The sequence below is a fragment of the Branchiostoma belcheri genome, unplaced genomic scaffold (assembly GCF_001625305.1).
Source record: "Branchiostoma belcheri isolate BF01 breed outbred unplaced genomic scaffold, Haploidv18h27 scaffold59, whole genome shotgun sequence".
Classification (NCBI taxonomy): domain Eukaryota; kingdom Metazoa; phylum Chordata; class Leptocardii; order Amphioxiformes; family Branchiostomatidae; genus Branchiostoma; species Branchiostoma belcheri.
Genome location: NW_017804231.1, coordinates 682,512 through 706,762, shown reverse-complemented (window position 1 = coordinate 706,762; position 24,251 = coordinate 682,512). Strand labels below are relative to the sequence as shown.

General features: G+C 40.0%; 3 protein-coding genes across 5 annotated transcripts in view; 2 read left to right on the top strand and 1 right to left on the bottom strand.

The window, feature by feature from the left end:
* Positions 1-1,576: 1,576 nt before the first annotated feature.
* LOC109482006 (probable palmitoyltransferase ZDHHC1) lies at positions 1,577-14,093 on the bottom strand. 2 transcript variants are annotated; one of them, XM_019784643.1, is made up of 14 exons: positions 13,908-14,093; positions 12,891-13,106; positions 12,384-12,559; positions 11,770-11,871; positions 11,208-11,326; positions 10,433-10,549; positions 9,857-9,982; positions 6,507-6,598; positions 6,090-6,223; positions 5,470-5,617; positions 5,018-5,101; positions 4,407-4,461; positions 3,717-3,904; positions 1,577-3,374 (listed from the first exon to the last, which is right to left on the bottom strand). In XM_019784643.1, exons 2-14 carry the CDS (start codon positions 13,089-13,091, stop codon positions 3,123-3,125), a joined length of 1,794 nt encoding a protein of 597 aa, XP_019640202.1. In that variant the 5' UTR covers positions 13,092-13,106; positions 13,908-14,093; the 3' UTR covers positions 1,577-3,122. The 2 variants fall into 2 exon arrangements, with proteins under 2 accessions (XP_019640202.1, XP_019640203.1); XM_019784644.1 differs by lacking the exon at positions 5,018-5,101.
* Positions 14,094-16,462: 2,369 nt separating this feature from the next.
* On the top strand, positions 16,463-20,987 carry LOC109481951. The gene is made up of 4 exons (XM_019784568.1): positions 16,463-16,654; positions 17,368-17,521; positions 19,099-19,361; positions 20,111-20,987. The coding sequence occupies exons 1-4, from the start codon at positions 16,463-16,465 to the stop codon at positions 20,537-20,539; spliced, it is 1,038 nt and encodes a 345-aa protein (XP_019640127.1). The 3' UTR covers positions 20,540-20,987.
* A 688-nt stretch (positions 20,988-21,675) lies between these two features.
* LOC109482055 overlaps positions 21,676-24,251 on the top strand; it is a 4,365-nt gene continuing 1,789 nt past the window's right edge. The window contains exons 1-5 of one of the 2 annotated variants that reach the window (XM_019784708.1): positions 21,676-22,027; positions 22,727-22,777; positions 23,014-23,148; positions 23,591-23,684; positions 23,951-24,091. In XM_019784708.1, the coding sequence (XP_019640267.1) occupies positions 23,123-23,148; positions 23,591-23,684; positions 23,951-24,091 (261 nt within the window). In that variant the 5' untranslated portion in view covers positions 21,676-22,027; positions 22,727-22,777; positions 23,014-23,122. The remainder of the gene's footprint in view (positions 22,028-22,726; positions 22,778-23,013; positions 23,149-23,590; positions 23,685-23,950; positions 24,092-24,251) is intronic. The other variant, XM_019784709.1, reaches the window with a different exon arrangement.

Sequence of the window (24,251 nt, the reverse complement as noted above, 5' to 3'; positions counted from 1 at the left end):
CACTAGGAATATGAATTGTTTTACGGTACTTATTGTTATGAAGTAGTATTAAAATTAAAATAAAGTAGTATAACTACATGTATGAGATACATAATATATTATACTCAAGGCGCGGTTGTATAATATGTAAGAGGTAGAAGTTTTTGGTTTGTATAGATTTGCTTATCTTTGATACGATTTTGATGCAAAGCCCTGTTGTCACCAACTTAAAAGTTTTAGTAAAAATGTGCCTTCTTTGGATGAAAGAAAGGTCAAGGCTGATTCTGCTTGTCATTCACATATTTACATGTCTTGTAATATAGAGAATATAAAGTTGAAGTTGTCTTGTCCTTATACTCGTCTTTTCCAATGGTATACAATGTAAGATACCGCTCATATACTTTAATGGTGTAAGATATGATATAATAAAACTAGCTGTTCAGCATGGTAAATAATAAAGGAGTTTAAAATTCAGTTCTACTCAACCACATTATCAGCAAACTAAGTGCTAATGAACAGTGGAAGTTCTAGCTAAACAAACGTATTCTGTAACTTAGGCTTTTACTGCTAAATCCAAATGTTTTCTAGCTAAACGGAATGTTGTAAAAACTTACCTGTCCCGCAAGACGCCATCTTGAATTATACCCGTGATGCACTGTGTGCCTTTTACACTCCTTGCTTTTATTATGCATATCATGCACGAAGATTTGATCTAATCCATTTTGGCGCTTTAGTTCATATTTTTCTTTCAATATACACAACAGCTTCTTACACTAGTAACAAAGGTTGTATTTTAATAGACCCTCATTTTTATGCTGTAACAGACATTTCATGCTGCATGTAGAAGTTCATGTGTAACCAGTTTATAAAGGTATGTCAGTGTGAATTGGTGGAAATAAAGAAAAAGTGAAACTCAATTCAACAAAATGAGTTCACTGTACAGTCGAAAATAAAAGCTTAATGCAGATTTTGCTTTATTCAAAATAAAAACGAAGCTGTATTTGAGGACAATTAATATCAAACAAATGTACAGCTGGATATGTAGATGACTGAGATTCCATTCTATAATGTACATATTGTGTTTCCATTCCAATAAATAATTTTACAAACTATACAAATGCTCCCTACAAGTATGTCTTTGATACTTTGAACAGTCCATTCCCACAGTCACATTTTTTTTCTTAGGAAACACCAATTTAAACAATTGGTTCTGGGATTTGCCCACTTCAAGTTTTGCTGATTTGCAAAAAAAAAAATATGTTCTGAATCAACTTTAAAAGCTATGTTGGCCCAGTTTAATAAAATCCTTGTTGTCCTAGTTGCCACATTGCCACACTGCTTTGATTAAAAGTTCAAAATTCATTGTATTATAAACCAGCCTGGTATGTGAACTTCATTGCTCCCATAATAGCATTTGGGCCATAATAGGATGCATTGGCCTGTTTTTATTTTTGCCCTGTTGCTTCATCTTTTTTTTCTGAAAAATTCGAGAATCAACAAATCAAACCTGGCCTTCTGACCTATTCCTCAAGCTTAAGAGAATAATATTGATACAGAACTGAGTTTGTTTCTACTTGATTGATTCCAGACAGGGCACTTTAAGTTCAATATCTGTACACATTTATTGCATAAAATACTTTCTTTTCATACATGTCCACATGTCATACAAATACAAATATTCTCTAATACTGTTCTGACGTACACAATCATTTTCCACATGTTTAGATTACTTGAAAACATGGCACAAAGTTTCTTATACATAAATGTAATACACTGTATGTACACTGCAAAAAGATTTTTCAAAAACAAGTATGATTTAAACACTTAGATTATCAGAATGTGACTGTACATATTACAGTGTATCTTTGCCTTTGCCATTTTCATCAAGTTTGGTCATATCAACTCCTTTGAGTACTTAGTCTAGTATCTTAAGGCACAAAACCTGCAGTCAGTTACAATCAGTTCTTATTTCTCTCTTTTGTTTAGTTTACATGTATATTTTGTACATGACCAAATGCTCCCTTTTAGTTTTGGCACATCACTGTTTTGATACAATACTTTTTTTTCTTTTTTTTGTGTACAAAAATAAACAAGAAAAGCAAAAAATCAACATGGAATTCTAGTCATTTAACAAACATTTCAATGGTCCAAGTGCCTCAATGACTGCTTTAACACTTGTAGTACCTTTTTCATAGCTTTGAAATAACATCAAGATTTAAAAAAATCACATAGCTGCATGAATATGGAGGGTTCATATTATGTATGTTCTATGCACAATTTCCTGGTACCTCATTCTTTTGAGAACAGTTAGGGATTATAAAATAATAATTTGTGACATATCTTTGGCACGAGGGTTAACACTATGAAATGTTCTACATTAATTCACGTCAATCCTGCACAACTGGTCATTTTTGGTCCCACAAAATCTCTGACTGATTATGTTAAAAAAAATAATAGAAACATCATTGCATTAAACTGCATACAGACAATGGGGGAAATGTTTTTGAGAAGCACACTTGTTCAAAACAAAGTACATGTATGCATAGTAAGGAAAGTAGAAAATGGAATCTCGAACCTTGCACATTTTATGCACAAAGTAGCAGATATGTAGTTCACATATATAGAAAATCTCTGAAGAGCATACATGTACCTGTACCTTGAGAACATAATGTCAATAGAAAATACATGTAATCTGACAATGGCACTGGGGGAAACATTACATTTAGCAATTAAGGCCACACCAATGTAAGTAATTGGTTCTTGGATTCATAAACTTTCTTTTTTTCTGATTTTCAAAAACAAAAAAGTTCTAAATCGACTCCATATTTTGGCTCAAACAGTTGAAGAGAGCTCCTTTTGGTTATAGTTTTTCCATCTTTTTCCATCTGCATGTATCAAAGCATTGCTTAGATAAAAAAAAAAACGTTCAAAATTCCTTGTTTAAAAAAGAAACTAGCCTGGTATGTTGACGCCATGGCTCCTACCATTACGGTAGCATTTGGAGCAATCAGAGGATGCTTAAGACTGTTTTTTTCTCACATTTTCCACATACCCTGTTGCTTCATATTTTTCCTGAAAAATCCAAAAGCCAACATATCAAATTAGTGTGGCCTAGTATGTTATTGCCGTGAGAATCTTAGCATTTACACGTTACTTGTTGCCATGTGCAGCGGGGGCAGTGGCCTGCCACTATGCCCGGTGGCCACGTCGCTGCGTAAGCTGTACTCGCCATCCGTGACGGTCTGAGTCAGCTCCAATGGCGGCACGTCGAGAGGACGGGGACGCCTCTCCTTGGGCTTAGCCTTCCGCCGCTTGGAGTGGGCCCTTCTCTCCGGGTCCTGGGAGGGGAGGTGTGGGCTGGTGTTAGGGCTGGCTCCGGCTTGGATAACCTGTACCTGATGATAAAACAAGTTTTATACAGTTTTAAATGATGTACCAGTTCTTTATGTCATACCTGGGCTACGACAATGTTCAATATGGTGTTCAGCCGTGTAGTGAAGGCAGCTGAAATATGTTTGCGGTAGCAAAAGTTCGTAGTCTAAGAAAAATGGACATGTTCGCACAACTATACGTTCGCCGTGGTGGCAGGTGCAAATATAAAAGTAACATGAAAAAACTGTGATATACATAGTTGCCAAAACTTTGGTAAGAAATTTCTACCTGCGCCAAAAGACCTTCACCATGAACATATCAGTTTACCAAGCTGTTGTACTGGAAGTTTAGTGAACATGTTGTACCTGTTCCCCGGTGCCCCTAATGGTGGCCAGTGGGATCTCCTGTAGCGACTCAGCGGAGGAGGAGTGGTACGGAGACGGGGAGCGCGCCGGTGTGATCACGTCGTTCCTGGGCGCCGGGGCGGGCGGCGTGATTGGGGGCAGTGTCGGGTTGATGTTGTATCCGCGTGGCGTGTACGTGCCATTGGCAGCTGGAAAAAATATGCGCCAATCAATTCATCAATCAATCAAGCCATATATTCAACCAATATATCAGGTACATAAAAGTATACATTAGCAATACACACACTTTATGAATCTTACAATAGACACACTGATGTTTTTCCCGTCATCTCGATCAAATTTAATTGATGTAATATCATGTTGAACCCCAGAAAAATTTGAAATCTTGATCCTCTGAAATGCTATTAACTGCATTTTCAGGAGTAAATTTTGCTTGTAGACTAAGCTTAGTTTAATGACATCTCTTTCCATATCTCTAGAAACTGATTTCTATCCGTAAAAGATGGTGGATTGGCCAAACATTTTTATCTGTCATGAGCGGCAAAATTCTGTCAAATAACTGAAAGACGGACACTGGCTAGAACAACAGACACAATACTGCACCCTTATAACTTTGACACTATCAGTTGTCATTACTAAACATTCAATTACAATGCAGATTCATGTTAGAAAAAGTCAATGTGAACTCACCAATTGCAGCTACTTCCATCTTCCTTTCCTTGGATGCATTGTTCCTCTTGGGCTTCTAACAGAAGACAAAAAAACAATTAACAGTCAGTGAAAAAGCAGATTGAATTTTTGCACAAGGAACAATACCAAGAAAACATTGAATGCTTATGTCTGTGCAAACAAATGAAGTGCAAAACACTTTTGCCACCACACAACACACCAAAAGGGCATGCCTTGGTTACATATTTGTTGCATTGAAGTGGAACAAAATATTGTCATAAAAGGGTGAATCTGGAAAATAATAGTAAGCATTGCAAGCAAAATGCATACTTGGGAATCAGGGCAAGCTTACTGGCTTAGCCTTACAGAATTAATAGCTTTGTACCTCACACCAATCAAAGTTCTCAGCCAATCAAAGTGCTCAATTCAGAAATGAGGGAGGCCCATTGGCTGAGCATTCAAATGACAACTCAAGGTTACAACGGTGAGACCTTGCTGCACCTGACTCAGTAACAACTCATAATTCAACAAAATCACTTTTTCCCGCAAAAGAGTGCAAGTTTAACTGTTGCCTAACTCAACTGTACATGTACACGTGACATGACACAACATGCATCTTGTCCCTGGCTAACCTTCTTCTTCTTTGCAGCGGCTACCTGTGTAGTCTCCTGTACTAAGTTTGCTACTGGCCTAATCGGGGGTAGCTGCCGCGGCATCTAGTCAACAAATCAACAAGGTTGTAGCAGTCTTGTAGGTGATGATGATTCTCATCTATCGTAAACATCCATGCAGTGTTCTAGCCAGCCTGAAGTTTTTACATTGTCTCAATTTTGTTCTTTGGCACCAAGGCACAAGTTGCTACTTTTGTTTTAGTTTTGCAAACAATAAACATGTCTGATGGAAAGACGGACACTGGCTAGAGCACTACATCCGTGCCTCAAAGGCATTGAGTACTTCTATAATGTCAAGTCAAGAAACTTTCTAATAAATCTTAAATTGCAACCATTGAGAGTGAAGTTAAGTTGTATAGAAACCAGCTCAGGATACTCGCAGATGACATGAAGTGCATAGTACATGAATCTACCTTCATCATGATTGGCTGTTGGAGGTCGCTGTCCTGGCGCTCCCTGTCGGCGCTGGTGGGGCGATGCCTGCCGCTGCTCCGGGCGGTCAGGCGCGGGGACAGAGCCTCGTCTTCCATCAGTACCTCCTCGTACTGACGCTGCATCTGTCTGTGGGAAACGTAAAACAGCTTACAGTAAATATTGTGAAATAGTCACGGTCACATAGTTTATACTTGTGACTTGTGGATTTTGTGGTATCACCATGTAGACATTTGCTGTCTTGTGTTCACACCATTTATGTTTTGAACCATACAATGTACATTCTGACACCCCCATGTTCTCACAACACAGGTCGCGTTTTCAGAACATAGGGCTGTCCTCATCTTGTTATGGTAATACTAACATATTTGCTTCAACAAAACTAAAACACCACAAAGACATCCTTTCCTTTCCTTATCCCCTCCAATTTTTCAATTTTTAATAAATTGCAGTGTCACTGAGTACATGTACTTCTTAGGACACAACACAACTCTGTTGCCCCTTGGATTTGCCAAAATTTATTATACAATGTAGCAGATTACACAGTAGAGTTTTTTTTTTATGGAGATCCAAAGCAAAGTGCATGAAGTAGTTGTCTCACCTGGTGTCCTCATCTGAACTGTTAGGGTCGTAACTACCATGATGGTAGCCGTTCTCAGGAACGTACCCGTTTTCCATGCTCTCATGCAGACCCTGGTCACGAGAGATCATCGCTACTGGCGCAACCTTGTTACCCTGCAGGGATTGGTCACAAACATAAGCATTGCCATTTTCAAGCGTGTGTGTGGAAATCGTTTTTTGATGATAGCCAGTGTCACCATCATGCTTTCTTTCAAGACATTCTATAAAATTGTCTCCTGACTTTTGTATGAAGTGAATTACATCACACTTTGGAATATACATATCAAATATTCACTGTGTAAAAATATTGAAACCATACATTTATTGCTCAATTATGAACTTTTCACAAGGTAAATAATGTTGAATGTGATTCAAACTTTTCACATTTGAGGTTTACCTTAAGGTTCTGCTGGCTAGACTCTGGGGAAGACTTCTTTGCCTTTTCCCTGCCACGCATGATGTAATCATACGTTGTGAGGTTATTGCACACTGGAAATATATAAAACACACAGCTATGGTCAGTACAGAAACTTGTATACTATCAGGTACAGATAAGACTATACATATCAGAATCTGATAATACATGCAGCATGTCTGAAACAGAGAACTGTGACGTTAATAAAATGGTACATAAGGCCACACCGGAAAAGTCAAAGTGGCAACCTGAATTTGAACTGTGTGAGTACTGCTCTCCTTTAAATTTACCTTCTCAAGAAAAGTTAACTTCAACAAAGTTAGTACAATGTATAATTAGTATAAACTAGCCAAAACAAAACACATAATCACAGCCTCAGATAACACTGGAAGGAACAGTTTTAACCAGCCTCAACTGTGTCTGTCTGTCCTTACCCCTCACACACAGGCCTGTGAAGCTGCTCCACCAACCCTTCTGAACGTTGGGCCTCGCATACGGCTTTCCTGATCGGACAAGATAGCTGGGCCCTTCCCAAGCCTGAGAATTACCGCTATCTGTATTTGACTGGGTTTGACTTTCCCTAGATCCTGGCTGGGATGTAGCACTGCGCGTCTCTGACACTTCGGTTGCAGAGCTGGGGCTCTCCCTTGCAGGCTGGGAATTTAAACCCCTGTCTCTCTCTGCGGGACTAGAACCCTGCCGGACTCCTGACTGGGAATCTGTGCTGCCTGATACTGAGCTCCCTATACTAGAAACGTCGGCTAGGCTTCCTACACAAGAGTACAAAACAGAGACACAGAGTGTTGTTCTACAAACTTTGACTTGGAGCGCAGTACTAATCAAAACCTACATGTAACATAGCCTATGCCTAAATGAATTGAACTGATGAAATTAGAGAACTGATGACTATTGGAAGCACATTCAAATAATCTGCTGTTCTAGCTATATATAGGAGTTCAATATCTATCATAGTGCTTTAAAATGTGAACCTTTTCCTTTCTCAATAATGAACAATAGATGTAAGCCAACATTTGAAGTCAAGAATACTTTTAAATACTATATGTAAAACACTCCCTTCACATTAAAGCTATCACTTTGACCTGAAGAAAAAAGGACAACAACAACATTCCCTTGCTGCTACACTGTGCACCTATCTAACCTTCTCTGGGACTGCCTGTGCTTGCCATTGCTGAAGAAACTGAACTGGCCTCTGCCTGGCCATTTGGCTCAGGGTGCACCACATTAACCTGGCAGCACGTGATCACTGTACATGGAGAAATACATGACTGTATAAAGGGGTGGATAAAGAGTAACTGAAGTTATTGTAACTGTCTAGGAAACCATCTGATTTTTTTAAGGGACGATATTACAGAAATGTTATTTTTAGGTACAATTTGACATCTTTAAAGTTGATGGAATACTTTTGATGATTTTTAATGTACTTGAGAAACAACAGTCACTGTGCAATATGAATGATGTGACCTGGACATATTGAAACTTTCTCATTTTCGAAGAAGGCCTAGGAAAATTTGGTTTGTTTCCTATTACAATTTTCTTTACATTGCAGCCAAAGTGGTCCAACAAATCAGTACAATTTTATGTCCCTTGTTGGCAGCTGGGCCTAAAGATTAATTTTTCTACATGTTTTGTCTAAATGCTTTTCAAAATTAAAGATACTTTTAAACATCTTCCTCCTACCATTATGCTGGCTACAGCTAACTAAACTTATTCTGAAACACTAATCTGACTGACTGACTAACCACAGAATGGGACCTTCCGTGGGGGTTTACTGCCTGCCTCTCTGCTGCAATTGTCTGAGCTAGAGTCCACTCCTCTCTCCATGTCTGCATAGCTGTCTACCTTACCACGTTTGCGGCCACAGCAAAACAACCTCGGCAACCTCACCACACAGATGCCACCACACGCTAAGATTTCAAGAAATTTTCAGAAATTGTACATCTAATCCTGCTATGTTTATTGTCTGCCATTTTATAGGACTAGCCTTCAGATTGCCAAAAGTTGTGTGAATATTTGTGCCTTCAATTAAGGAAACAATAAACAGACTCCATACTCTAAAATTAAGAAAATCTACAGTCAAATTTGCACTAGCAGTCACCTGACTATATACTGGTCAAACTTGCTAAGTTGCTATAGTTACGACTATAGATGTAGACAGATTGAGTGTAACTATATACTATTGTACCTAACCTACAATATGAGTTTAGTATAAGTTTGGGCATTAAAAATGTGAAGGAAAATTAACAGCTAGAGACTACTAATACATTGTACCTAAGAATCTTGAGCAAAGAAAGATCTTACAAAGAAATAGGTTCAACTAAATGAACACTACATTTCAACTTCTTTTTTAAAAACTTTGTAGCTTTCACAAATCAGCTGCTGTAGAATGATGGAGAACATATGGCATGAACTGGCTAATATATATTTCAAAACAATCTTGGAACAATCATGCAAGTGCATGACAACTTCAACTCTAAACACTGACTCCTCAGACAAGCTAACTGACCATGCTTGAAGCACCTCTTGGGCCCAGTGACAAAGGCAGCTATGAAAATCCCCACACATCCTCCTAAACAGCCTGCGAAGAACTGCTTCACTCTCTTGACACAGTTCTTTTCTTCATAGTATCCTAGTTCTCTTAGAACTCTTATTTCCTCCTCTCTCTCTTCAAGTTGTCTCCGCTTCTCTAATATCGTATCGTGTGTCGTGATATTCTTACACGCTAAGGGGCAAGATTAAGTTTAAGTTATTCAGACAATATACTAAAACTTGCAACAAGAGGACATGTATGATATCATAGCAAACTTCACAGTTAGTATGTTGTCAACACTCTGAAATGTGAAAAGCAACATTATGAATTTGTAGCCCCATAGTACAGAGTATATTGAATATGATGAGCATTGAAATTGAACTGTAACACATTTTGTTAACCATGTATAAGTAAACTGACCAAACAAGATGGTATGTATGATCTTAAGAATCTCTGGAATAAAAATTCACAGTTAGTAGGCTGTCAACACTCCCAAATGTAAAAAGCAACATTATGTCCACTGACCAGAAAACTTGAATACAGAATCAGAACATTTTGAAGGCAACTTCTTTTTATCTATCAACATATGAAGAAGGGAATTCTATTCAAGACTTATTTTTGTTTCTTTGTCCAGTACATGGCAATACTTTGTGTGATTCAGAACCTGAATCTTTTTTTTTTTTTTTTTTCGAATCAGAGAAAAATGGAGAGGGCAACTCCGAGAACCAGTTGATTAAATTGGTGTACCCTATACACAAACTGGAATAGCATATGTGTTACTCACTTAGGTAGATATGGAAGCATAGGAGATGGCCGAGTAGCAAAATAGCGACGAGACAGAGAACCATTGTTGTGATTACTACGCTGATGAAGGCTGCGCCAGGCACCTCCGCAAACAGGTAATACTTATCTGCAGAAACATAAAATATGATAGATAAGATGGTTATATAAACAGATATTAATATTATCATGAAAGTTCATGTGTTAAAAAAAATTACAGCTCTCAGTGGCAAATGTGCAGATGTTGGCACATTGGCACACCCAATCCAAAGTGTGTTTTTGGCACACATGTAGAAAGATTATCCTAAGACTAACAGGCTTGGTGGGCGTCACTCCACCATCAGGGAAGGGAAGGTAGTGTAAAGTGACTTTTCGAGGGCACAACGTCGGGGCATGGTGAGTATCCAACCAGGGACCTATTGGTTCCGAGTCCAATGCCGTGTGCCTGCAAAGCCGGTGTGTTACATCAAAGGGCAGTTATACCAGCTATATACACAGATACAGATACTAAGCTGCTACAGAAACAATGAGAGAGAAAGAGAAACACCACCAATTCAACAAGAGCCGATGGATAGCTTACATGTCACGTCATTGCTGCTGGTGGTTGGAAGAGGAGTTGTACCATTGCTTGATATGTTGGGTGCAACACTGGGGAGGTCTGAGGCCACCGAGGGGACAACATCTGTCACAAGAATCCCTGAAACAAATTGTTACCAAGAACATTTGTAAGTTTGTAGTGCTGACTGCCCTGTCCTTGGTGCTGACTGTACTATCTTTGTGGTCCTAACTGTACTGACTGCACTGTTCTTGGCACTGACTACTGTCCATGACACTGACTACTGTCCTTGGTGCTGACTGCACTATCCTTGATACTGACTAGACTGTCCTTGGTGCTGACTGCACTGTCCTTGGTACGGACTACAGTCCTTGGTGCTGACTACTGTCCTTGGTACGGACTACAGTCCTTGGTGCTGACTACTGTCCTTGGTACTGACTGCACTATCCTTGGTACTGACTACTGTACTTGGTGCTGACAGTGCTATACTATGTCTTAAATCATTATCCTTGGTACTGATTGTGCTGTCCGTGGTACTGACTGCACGGCGCATGGTACTTACTACTCTGTACTTAGCCATGACTGCCTTGGTACTGACAGAAATATCCTGACTGCACTGTTCTTTGTACTAAATACACTATCCTTGGTACTGACAACACTGTCCTTGGTACTGAAACCCATTTTTTTACCTGTAGACTAGTATGTCCTTAGCAAGTTAGTTGTCTGCATTATGTATTGGTGTATTTGCATGTCTGTCTCATAATACATAGTACCAGATTGTATGACAGGAACAGCCTACCTTGCTGAGCGTAATGTAGTACCGATGGATCCACCCAAAACATGACAGTTACGTATAATGTCACTGCAATTATCAATATGGCTCCAACCAGTGCAGTCACCAAGCATGAGATGAACAATCTGTGAACAAAACATGAAAAACTTTGTAGCAGCTATGTATAGTTGTTGCATAGCTATATAGTTGTTGACCAGCATACAATTTGTTTACTGTTTTAAAGAAGTCTTGGGTACATACATACAGACTTAAAGGCATCCAATGCAATTTCAGGGTGGCAAAACTGAAAGTATTCTGAATAAGGCAATCTGTATGATATTGACACATACTGCCACATTAGCACATTTGCATCATCAGTATTTCATACTTATTAGGCATTCAAAACAGTATAGAGAAACAAGTCCCAAGATGGGTGCTTTCTTTTTCTGGGTGGTACCCCAAAAGTCACCCAAGGATCATTACCAGTAATTATTTTCCGTCACAATTTTCAGCATTTGCGCTCCATGTTAGCTGTAAACTGCATTAGGCATAGTGGATAAACTAAAGGACATACATGTGATGCACTTACTTGTAATTCTTGTCCCCGATGCAGCTGTTAAGCCACCTACAGTGGTGATCGAAACCCGACACGCACTTATTGCAAAGTCTGCAATGTTTGGCCGAAGCACACCTGTGATATAATAAATAATATTTAGCTTCCGAAAAGACGTGGACCAATCAATTCATATCATCAATCAATACTTGATTAAAATGAAAAAGGTAAAAAAATAATTAGTTTTTATGCACTGCCAGAAAATGCAACGAATTACATAAGGGAATTGTTACTCAAGCAACTGGACAGATTTCGAAAACTGTCAAACGTTTCAAGTACCATCCACGTTTCATCATTGACTTAATGAAGTGCACAATCAAAATGTAACTCAAGCAAGAGTTACTCGATAGTCTATCCATAGAGTTTGAAAATTCTATCCACTACTTCTCATCATTGCCTGGATGTCTAACCTTCATCAACATATGCAATGAGTTATTTTCAATATACCGTTGTTTTTTTTATGGTGCAGTACTACAAAATGTATAAGCAAGTACAATGTAAGGAATATATAACAGTATACTGGCAACACCAAACATACATACTTGTTGTTATACTTGAGCTAAAACTGGATCTGTTTGATGTTAACTTACACATCGGTGTCACAGATGTAACATCTGTTGTTCTCTATGACGTGTGCCTGCATGGTCCGGTCGTACCGCTTCGGCTCGAGACCTTTCCATTTCCGTATTACATTGTCATCAGCCGGGTTCACTGATAGGCTCCAGATGTGTAGTACACAATGGAGTCCCAGGAAGATCCCCACAGTCTTAGAAGTACATGGTTAAGGATCATAGGTACATGTACTCATTTTGAAATTGACAAATATATAAGTGAGTGCCATTCCTAAGGGCACAACGTTAGGACTTGCTACCAATCATTCGAGATTCAGTTATTCTGCCGTCGGGCGATCTGACTCGCGGTCAGGCTGGTACCTCGGGTGATACGCAATACCCCGTGTAGTATTCTATGCATCTTATAGTTTGGGGAAAATTCCGGGGAGTACAATCCAAACGTTTTTCTATGGAAACTCACATACATATACCATGTGCATCATGATGCACATACTACATCATCATCACATGTACAGGAAAGGATACGATATACCCAGCCATCTGCCATTCCGTTGGCATCACCGGCACAAGAATGCCAAAGTGAACTGTCCCAAAATACAGGATGAAAATCCAAGCTATAAATTGGAACGGGTGTAGAGGCCAGCTCCAACCATTCTTTCTTGGACTCTGTACAGCCAGTGCTGCGTTAGACCCAGGATCTGACAGGTCCTTCTTCTTGCAGCACATATTGGCTGTTTATCACTGTTAGGAATAGAAATATAAAACATGTGGTGAATATTGGATAACATTATGTAGCAAGTGGCAGGACAGAGGTAATTGGAGTGGCAACATGGAACTATATAAAGTAGAGTAGAGTCATTTCACGTTACTAATACCTAGTACAGTATATGAATTTGTTTTAGTAAGAATACACATGGCAATTTGCTTTTAAGTTTAAGCTAGACCATGTGTACGTAAACATTATGCGCTTGTTTTGCAAAATGACCATTCTTATCTAAATTATTTTTGAGTGGTTGAGTGGCCGTATTGGACACTCTTTGGCCAATGGATACTGCCTGGCCAATTTGCCACCCTAGGAAAAAGTAGGATCTCCCCCCTGCACGAGTGTCTCATAGAGCTCATACATTTCTGCAAAATTAATTTACGCCTTCATAATATTTGCCATTGATTTTCTGTTTTTTTTGTCATATATTTTTTTATAAAATAGTATTACAATATAGCATTTTACTCGTGTCCATGAATATAATACGAGTATAACTATAATTTTCAGTGCGCCCCGCACTCCCTCGAGCTAAGTGTTAGAAAATCGCAAGCATATGCTTGACTAATATCAATTATTATTCCTTTATAAATATTCCCTAAACCAACGGGTCTCGCGGCTGGGTATGCACAGTAACTAAAACACGTAACGAATTTGCACAATACTATAGTACTCTGCATTGTCCACCTATACTAATCATTTTCGTATCTATTTTGGTAAAGTAAAATAATGAGTTTCGAGAACTAAAACACAGCTAGTACACAAATTCTAGAAATACTTACACGAATAGAGGAGAATTTCAGCAAATCCTCCTACTACAAATATGTTTGCCGAATTGGCGGATTCACCATCATCTCGATGAGATAAGATAACTCACGTCGCACTCAAAATAAGCCTTAAATTCTGTAGAAAATACAAGCTAATTCGCAAGACTTCTCCGACGGCGGCCATTTTGAAATGTGCGGATCGATACAAACTCGCGCAAAGGTACAGCGTTCTGTGACGTCATAATCGATTCTTCACCATATTTTTAACATTTGTCTGATTTTTCGACGATTTATCGGAATACCAAAGCAGTGAACATAACAAAACAGTTTATCTACATAATTTGTTTGGTAATATAACAAAGACGTGGTGATTTTAACGCCAAATGATGCTTATTTGCACTATTTTTCTTCGCGGACGCTGTATTTGCTCTTGGCGGCTGTGTGGTCGGATTGTTTTCATGTCACTTGGCAACAGCGGCTAATGATCATTGTTACGCGGTCTACTATCACCAAATAACCATTACTGAAAGGAGCCTCTATTCAATAAACGAAGAAGCAAGGGACGAATCCTTAGCCTGAAACAGGCACTGTGGAAGCAAAATAAACCTCCACGCTTTTCAACATCAATGTCTATGCAAGGACATTGGTCTGTGATAGTTAACGTCGAGGTTAACTATCTAAGTTATCTAAGTTAATGATACCTAGGGGCAAAGTACATCTTGTACCTTCAATTGTGGCTGTTGCAAATTGAGTCCTTAGGTTCCCCCTCGGATGGGCGGGTCAATAACAAATAGAACTAAACCTGCCACTCCCATTATCTAAATATTACTCATTCATTGTAACAAAAATGAATTGACCGGTGCAATGACCAAGTTGATGGAGTGTATGCATTGCATTCGGTAGGCCGTGGGTTCGATCCCCGGCCGAGGCATGCATTCTCTGTTTATTACGCTTGGAAAAGAGTACGGGAGTTAAACACCGTCACCACCAGTGGACCAGCCCCCTGCTGTACGAAGTGATTGCACAACTGTGTGGCCCTAGGGCTACAGTACAGAAACGAAGATGGGCGTCGCCCTACCATGTAACGTACTCACTACCCTGACAAGTAGAAATATTGTGGGGCAGAACTTTGGCTAGCCTGGGTACCATCCTACTTGTATGCCGGGGCTCCCACACTCGCTTCTTAGGGAAGCGAGTGTGGGAGCCCCGGTATACAAGTAGGATGGTACCCAGGCTAAACTTCGGCGTCACACCTGAACAAATAAAAGTCCACCCTGCTCCTGCAAACGATTCTGTGTTTCATGATGTTCCGCCATTGGCAGACCGATGTAATAGTTTTCTAACCATTTCAGCACTAAGGACAGGGTCCGTCACAGTTATTAGTAATGCGTAATGTTCGGTTGGTCAGTTCACAGTTCTATACAAGGCAGTGGATCAACAAACCAACCGATTAACCAACCAACAAACCAACAACCAGCCGACCAAACAACCAACTAACCAATTAATAATTCAATCAATCAATTGTAAGGAAAGCGTTGATCCAAATCGCATATGGCGTGAGACCTACCACATTGTAATGGTCTTATCTCACATCACTGAATACAATAGGTATCATCATGATATGTAGGTTCTCATATGACCTTCTATTGTTCTGTCCATACGCGACACATGTAAAGCCATTTCTTTTTGTATCATGACTCCGTGTTTTGTGTGGGTAATGATAGGTGCCAACAGGGTCTCTTTTGTAATTGTTGAAATAAATGCCGCAGTGGCATATCACGGTAGGGAACTACGTGACTTCAGGTTTATACTGTAAAAGTAGGGTCTGTTTTAAGCTGGTGAGATGTTTAAACGGACTTTCCATCACCAAAAGGGAGAAAGTGATGTCGGGGCCTTGGGGGTAAGTTTACAATTAAGGAAAATCTATAGATTATGAATTCTATGTAGGGATTAATTTTCTTTAATCAAGTCGATATCTTTGGATACCGTTACATGTTATAGACCCAGAGGACTCGTCAATTCACTGTGTCAGTGAAAAAAAAGGGTATAATATCTAAGGTCGTCAAATTTACAACACTTTAGGGTCTTTAAGAATTAGCGGTGCTGGTATGTTGCTATGTTAGACATTGTGTATTGAAACGATAAACAAATTGACGTACAGAAAATGGATCTTAATATACATGTAAGGGCGATGTGTGACGTTAATAACAAAATGATGAGTAGACACCAACACGCACATGTACTGATGAGATACCATAAAGAACCGTACTTGAATGGAGACTGGTTATCACATTCTACAGTACGTATCTACACAATATCAATGTGTTGAATACATGTATTTTACTTGTCTTATAGATACTGTATATAATATGTACTCATTCTAGATGCATGTACTTTGTAAAAGCATTCAAAAATCTGATCAGAAAGCGTACATGTTAAGAGATGGCTTGCGAGTCATGATTTTTCTTGCATGCAGATATATGAACCACTTATTCCAAATGGCTTTTTCCCAAGCTATATAATATACTACATGTAACATGCCCTCACAGATTTCACCCGACTTAGTAAACATGGGCTCTGATAAAGAAGTAAAATCTGAGGTGCAGATAACAGAACTGTTTGAAGAGTTTGAATTCGAGACGCCGTCACCTTATCCAGACAGCCCGGTCTGTCCCTCCCCGGCACCCAGCGACAAACAACCCGACAGACTGCAGAAGAAGAAACCTAAGAAACAGCCGACGCCGTCTCCAGAACTTGTTAAGGTATGGGAACTCTCATTATGTTTACCGAAGGGAAACATATTGTTTTTGCTACGTTTTCTCACCATGGTAACTAGTGTTGGGTTACATAATGTTGCAATTTTATATCAGGTAGGCATAACTTATAATCTACGTACTGGTGAAATCAATATTCTTTATTCTTTATCTTTATTCAAACAGTGGTCAGCCTAGCAGCAGTACATAAAGAACAATATGGACTGCTGAATTGCGCTGACCATTACATATACAACGAGGGTACAAACAGGACATACAGATTCATAACAATTACAGTATGTACTGCTATTGATTATTAGAGAGTCTGATGGCTTGATGCAGAAATGACCTCTGCAGTCTGGAGGTTCTTGCCATGGGAACCCTGAGTCCACCCGCGTTCCTTAAGGGTCTCCCAGTGCTCGTCAGTCCCTCCACCAAGTCATATCGTTGTTTCTTTTTCCTTCTTTTCTTTATTCCAACATTTGACATGTGCAGAAGTGTCACACTCAAGTTTTCAACTTATTTTTATGCCGCCAGCAACGCAGAGGACAATACTCATTTTTACCTGTGTGAAGTGAGGAAAATCACGTAAAGTGCATTTCCCAAGGGCACAACATCGGTTGCATGACAGGATTCGAAACCGGGACATCTTGGTTCTGTGCCAAGCACTCAGCCGTTACGCCACGCAACCCCGCTTATTATTATTTTTTTCTTGACGTCAGGCTCAGGTCAGACTTAGTCAGTTGCAGGGTCAGGTTCACAGCAAGTCCCGGGAGCTGGACGAGCTGAGACAGGCGAACCAGGAGCTGACGTACGCTATCAAAGTCAAGGACGACAAACTGGTCAACAAGCGGCCCACTTACAGCGCTCTCAAAGGTACGTAGCAGGTTGGGAAAGCACGTACTTGTGTGAGTAGTGTTACCATAACGTACAAGTGCGTAGCCAAATTTCTACCCCTGCCAGATAAATGCCTACACTCCAAGCAGAGGTTTGGAATTTGGCTTATTTTTGTCAAGTTTTTAAGCTTTTTTTTTAGCTTTCTTTTTGTACTTGTATCTTTTTGTACTGGGCTGGCACGAAAAAAAATACCAGTCCAAAAATGAAAGCTCAATAAAAGCAAAACAAAAAACACGCCAAAAAAGAAGCCAAATCCCAAACCTCTGCTTGGAGAGAAAGAAGTGCCAGCGACACTATTTAGGAGTCATAATCTTGAGGAAAGGGTTGGAAAGGGTTTGGAGACTAAACCTAACCCTAATCCTAAGTCTAGGCTAGCCCAAACAATGACCCCAACTCTACCCCTAACTCTAACCCTAGCCCTAAATTCTAGGCACGCACATGTACACAATACCCCGACTATCAGAAATGTGGCGGGGCATAAATTTGAGGTAAGACCATGATGTGGCAAAGTCTCTGTTTAAGCCTAGTAGTACACACATTTCAGGCTTAATCGTTTGTACATGGGGTTTTTATACGTGCAAAATACGCCACACCTATATTACTCTCCACATGTGAGAGCCGTATACAACCAAGGACGTACAATATGTCCCCAACAATGTTTGTTTAGCCTGAGGCGGATTTAATTAGATTTGTGTACATCGGTACTAGTCTGTTCCCAACTACGTATAACTTCATTACACATGTCCTTGAACCAGGCTTGACCGTTGGGTATCTGAATACATGTAATATGAAATTCAACTAGCTCTTGTAATTGGTGCACTTTATAGTCTGAGTATATCGATACTGAATGTATTTACATATTAGGTATATTGTGATGTCGCAGAAATACAATATTATATATATCGGAATAATCGAATGACGACCTTTATTGCACATTTCTGCCACACTCGGATAAATGCAGGTCACAACAAAACATGATTGATGTACAAATATATAAAACAGTGACTAAAGCAAGTCATTATCTATTTGACTGACAATTTATTGGTCCCTCAACCATTACGTGTTCTGACATTAGAAAACACACAAATCAAACATACATAGTTGTGACTTGTCATATATGTATATGTATATCACATGCACTTTTAGTAAAAGTTACTTCGCATTCATTGTTTGACTGACATTTAGTGAATCAGAGTTATAGTTTAGTAGCCTGGCAAGGTATGAGAATGTCATCTAAATCTGAACATGTTTCAAGAGGGTGCTTGGATTTTCCTAGGTGACTTTAAATATCTCTTGGCATTTTGTTTAAAAGGTTTGCAAACACTTACAGATGTGTACCCACCATTCTTTTATTTGTGCCCGGCTGTCAGTGTTTCTAAAACACCGTGTGACCCCGGTTCAGATTGAGTTATTTATGTTTATAGAGCGAGTCCATTCTAACGTGAAGTAACAATAAGGACAAATATATCTAATTGTCACAAATCTTTTGTAAGCCCGATGACGTCGTTATTCGAGAATAATGGTTGTTTTATGTTTGTGCACATTTGTCACGTCAGGTTTCCAACGGCAACGCCAGGAGTTGACTGCGGAGCGGGACCTGGCCCTGGCCCGCCTGCAGGAAGCCGTGCAGCGCGCCAGTCTAGCCGAGCAGCTCGCCTCAGACGCCCTGAGAGATCGAGAGGAGGCCCTCGGAGAAAGGGAAAAGCTGACGAAGGAGCGAGACTACGCCGCGAAGTTGTACGAGACTCTACGAAGGTCTGTGGACGTGGAGGACGACTCGGAATTTCCGTTGAGCATTCGGAAAACAGTCGACAGACAGGTACAGGTCTTGACATTGAGCACCAACTTGTTTGGGTGCTTCATCATATTCCACATTTTTCTCTATGAGTATTTAACCCGATTATCTACCGTGAGTGAAAAATCTCTCCCCCTAACACGGATTTCTTGGTGCTTTGCAAAAACTCGATCACGGTTCATACAAGTACGTGACCTTTTCTGGTCCCCCCGTGTTTCGGTCTTGTCAGAAATTTGCATTTGGCATGGGAGGAATTCAAGCTCTGATTTACGTTTTCACCAATGGCCAGTGACATCACTGTGGTTGATCAGTATCAATGAATTTCTGTCTTATTAATATTAATGCAGCGGACAGAGTAGATTTATGCTGTGTCCATATGCTTTACCGTTACTTAAAGGCATCTGATGCAATTTCAGGTCTGCAAAATAAGAATATTCTGGACGAGGAAACCAGTCTGATATTTACTTTCAGAAATGTTGGAAAAATGTCATAAGAAGCCAAATTCAATTCTGGATGCAAAGGGAAAGAAGAAAATGTGATGAAATGAAAACGAGGAGTCTATAATTCGCCATACCATACCATCTGTCATTTGTTCAACCTTCTTGACCAGGTAGATTACATAATGAAGGCATTTTTGACAAACTTTTTTATTCCCCAGCTCGCATCAGTTTTGGGGGTTCCAGAGAATGTCATCCATATAATCAAATCAACATGGCCTAAAGTTGCGGCCAGGATTTCAGCTAACTTGAATAACTCCCTGTTTGTACCCTCAGGTTCAGACGTACCTGTCCTTGGTACACAGAAAAGGCTCCGGCGGTGCTTTCAACACGATGTTCCCTGGCGCAGGGGCTGACGGGATATCCGAGGGACCGTCCTTCCCCTCAGGAAACCGCCGTGATCCAAAAGTCGTCCAAAAGATCTCCTTCTCGTCAAACGGAAGCAGCGAAGTAAACAACGATGAAGCTAAGAACATCAGCAAAGATTGTACAGCAGACTTTGAGTCGTCAGGAAAAGGAAACGGGACGACAGCAAGCGGTGATGGTCGAGAGAGTGAGGAGACGGTTCACCCGTGGCTGGTATCGGCGGGAAGGGGCCACGGTGTGCGGGTTATGAGCCCCCATCCTGCCGAGTACAAGTCCATGTTACGCGGCAATGCGCAGCCCAAAGTCATGTTTCGAAGTTTCCGTAGCAATGCTACATAATTTTGTGTCGTAACGTTTCGTAAAATAAAACTCGCTCGTGTTTTCTTCTGGATACTGATTTAAGAACATAATCAATGTATATTCAAGATTTTCGATGTTACTATGACAGTATATACCCAGTCCAAAGTCATGTTTCGAAATTTCCATAGCAATGCTACATAGGATGTGTCGTAACGTTTCGTAAAAAAACGTGTTTCCTTTTGGACATTGATATAAAACAAACTTGTACAAGCATACGGTGTATATGTATTTGAACACTCTGCAAGCTTAGATCCCAATTACATGCCTGGTCGAACTTCAGTCTGTGGTAATTTAAATGCGATCAAAATACAAATATATCCCGTCTGTCTTTGTTGTAAGAAATAATCTTGTATATCTTTAAGTCCAGTCAGCAGAACAAAAGAACCATATTGATCATTTTTTTATCTGCTGCAATAAAAGAAGTGACGTATGTTGACTTTGCGTTTGGGGTGATATAGGGGTGCATGACTAGACATGTTATAACCTTGACCGCACAATAATATTGTAAACTGATGGCAAGAAATAGCCGTGCAGTATTGGTCCATTTTTGGCGACCCAATGACGTTACATACGCTTACATGTACATTAATGTCTTAAGTTGACACTAGCTAACAACCGAAGCAGCGGCCACTGTACAAAAATCAGTAAAAGTGTCAGCTTCTAGCTTTAAATCTTTTCCAGTGCTTCAGTTACGTTGATGCCCCCCATTGAGACAATGGTTTCTACCGTACCTCTAACCTCATGGTTTGACCCTGTGTTCTATAGCCTGTGGTCGCGTTAACAGATAAACACCTTATAAAGAGACTGCACGACTGCACGTAGGCCATGGCGCCATCCTCCGTAGTTACCGGAAACTCCCTACTGTCACTGGCTACGTGATAGCCTGAGCGTCAGGATGGCACATAGGCTAGAAAATGGTAATGTACTAATGACGATTGATGTCAAGTAAGTCAATGCTTTAAACAATATACGGATATGGGCCGCCGCTTTATTTTTTACACGTACATGTTTATACCCGTGTTATCACCCTCGAAAATATTATCGAACTCGTCATCAATCATATACTGTAGGAACATATTCTTAGGTAGAACCTGGAGTTACATGTAGTTACGGCTTATATGAATACTGCACCAAATGAGATTTACCAAAAGCCGAAGGGATACATTCCAGTCTGCTTTTGTACATCCGGTAATGCCTGTCTAGGTAACAACAATATACGCCAGGTAAGTCTAGTACAAGGTGAAAGGTTGAAAGGTGAAAGGTTGAAATGTAAATGGTTGATGAAAGACGATAAAAGCCCTTTAAAGGTGTGACGCACCAGTTTTTTAAAGACCGGACATAGGGCTGATTCACTCACACCAGAAAGTATATACTGTCATCGATAAATGTGGTGGTTCTGTACATAACGTGATCGACGTGCTCCTCAAACGGCCTGTCCCGTCCGAGAAGAACGGTTGCTAACCGAAGGTAAGTACTCTATTTATACCCTAGGCGACTAAGGAAATATCAGCGTTACATACGTACACACAACAGAGATATGGACTTCATAATCTTAAAGAGATGTAACGTATAATGCGTACATTCATAATGAGTTACAAACCTCTTTCTATAAAGACCATACCTTTAGGCCTTTACCTATTTTTTGATCTGCTATTTCAGCCACCATAATGGAGCACTAGAAGAAGTCGAATGAACTATAGTATATAATAGTTAATCGTGCTAGCTTTACAATGTATAGTGTTACTTGTAGCTGTGAACTGTTCCTTTTTTGTGATTCATTCTGACATATACGATTACTCAACTAGGTCAGTGAGCTTTCCACAAGGTCAGCGAGCTCTTCACAATGTCTCTTTCCAAGGCCATTTGATTCTTCTTGGTTGGAAGAAAAAGAAGTCATCGCCCGGACACTGACACTCATGACCCCCATGACCACAGTTCTGACACGTTATAGCCTATAATTGTTCTGAGTCACGTTGAAATCTGCATTACACGTCCCAAGGACTCTTCGCAGTCCCGGGATAGGCTAGGGGGCAAAGAATTAGAATAACAAAAGGACGTGAGAACTTTGAATCACTCACGTGCACTGACAGTCTTGTCCTCTTTTGAGAGAAACGGATCATATTATTTTCTAAATACATACTTTTCCTTGCATATATTGTACGGCAGACAAAAACGGCAGTTCATTCATTCTACCGTAGGCTGACACGTCAAACTTAGGTGAGTCAGAATGTAGTAACAAACTTTGACTATTGATTTCCAACGTAAAGATCAACTCAAACAAAAAATGCATGGGCTGGTGCTTTATTTGTTTACATTCAGGTACATAGTTGATTATACAACTATACTTTGATCATTTGGTGTTTCCGAAAAAACAGTAAGTGCATGCAAACATCAGTTATAGTCAATCTGATGTCATTGCTCCGACATGAAATATGTTTAATTTCCAAAACCAGAAAAGCTGGTCCCGTATCCACACATGCTCAGTGCGAAGGACAGACAACGCCAAGAAGACTACTACGTATTTGTCTTTTTCAAGTACAAGAAGTAAAGTCGACATTGAGAATGTCTCAGGAAATTATGAAGAAGAGGTATGTTTGATTTTTGCCTTTCCGTTCTTAGTTTCCTAACAATAGTTTCTGAACATCCAGGCATTCGCTCGAAGTTCACTTTCCGTCCTAGTTATCTTTCTGTGTACTGGTATATGGGCGGATCTTCGTTTCTATATAGCCGTTGGGCAACTCCCACACTCTTTCTCATATCTGCTGATGAGTATTAAGCATAGAAAACAGTTTATAATGTTTATGGTCTGGCCGGGGTTTGAATCTGCAATTTCCCGAACGTAAAACACTCTACTTACTAAGCTAGTGTACTTTTTATACCGGGTAGAAAAATTATAAGACGTGCCAAAACGTGTCTCTGATCAACGGCGATGGTTGTCTGGGCATACACATAAAATAAACTACGACTGGATCATTTTTGAGCTACATCCAAACGTTTCAGACGTCGTCCTTCACCCTTTTGTTGTTTCAGTGGGTTCCATCAGCTGGTTGAGTTGTACAACATGCAAAAACACCCTGAGGGCGGCTGGTACAAAGAGTCCTTCAGGTCGGCCGTTCATTTTCAGGTAAGAATATCATTCAAATATGAGGGTTTTTTTTTGGTGTACGGGACCTAAATTGAACGTTCATCATACTTTTATTATTCATTGAACGGTACATACATGGTTCATTCAATCATATAGCCTAGCTGTGTCGACCAATCACAGGCTTCCATTCCTCGCTTCGCTCACTCGGTGGTTTATTCGTTGATTATATTCAGTTTACTATCACCATAAACGCCTTGGGAAAAGGCGGGTCATTAACCTTTCGTAACGGTCCTCTCACACAACAGACAGCCGAGAATCTTGAAGACGGCACGAAGTCCACCGCGGCCACGGTTTGTTACTACCTGCTGCCTAAAGACGTTCTCTCTACCTGGCGCCGACTGACGTCAGACGAAGTATGGCTGTACCAAGATGGCGGCTGTCTCAAGGTGTTTGTTCTTTCCTGTATAATTCTGCTTGACACTTCCTGCTTCCTGACAAAGGAAAACAACAACAACAATAACAGATTATTAATACGTTGCTATGTCTTCATGTAAATTACGGACACATAACATTTTCACTGCGAGTAAACAAGGAAAACTTAAAAAA

Excerpts from the sequence above, each read along its gene's own strand:
- LOC109481951 (XM_019784568.1), top strand. The coding sequence starts at position 16,463 with ATGGGCTCTGATAAAGAAGTAAAATCTGAGGTGCAGATAACAGAACTG. Across the intron at positions 17,522-19,098 it reads CACTTACAGCGCTCTCAAAG|GTTTCCAACGGCAACGCCAG; the intron begins GTACGTAGCAGG and ends TTGTCACGTCAG. Across the intron at positions 19,362-20,110 it reads GGAAAACAGTCGACAGACAG|GTTCAGACGTACCTGTCCTT; the intron begins GTACAGGTCTTG and ends TTGTACCCTCAG.
- LOC109482006 (XM_019784643.1), bottom strand. The coding sequence starts at position 13,091 with ATGTGCTGCAAGAAGAAGGACCTGTCAGATCCTGGGTCTAACGCAGCA. Across the intron at positions 9,983-10,432 it reads CAGCAGCAATGACGTGACAT|ATAAGTATTACCTGTTTGCG; the intron begins GTAAGCTATCCA and ends ATGTTTCTGCAG. Across the intron at positions 4,462-5,017 it reads CCGCTGCAAAGAAGAAGAAG|AAGCCCAAGAGGAACAATGC; the intron begins GTTAGCCAGGGA and ends GTCTTCTGTTAG.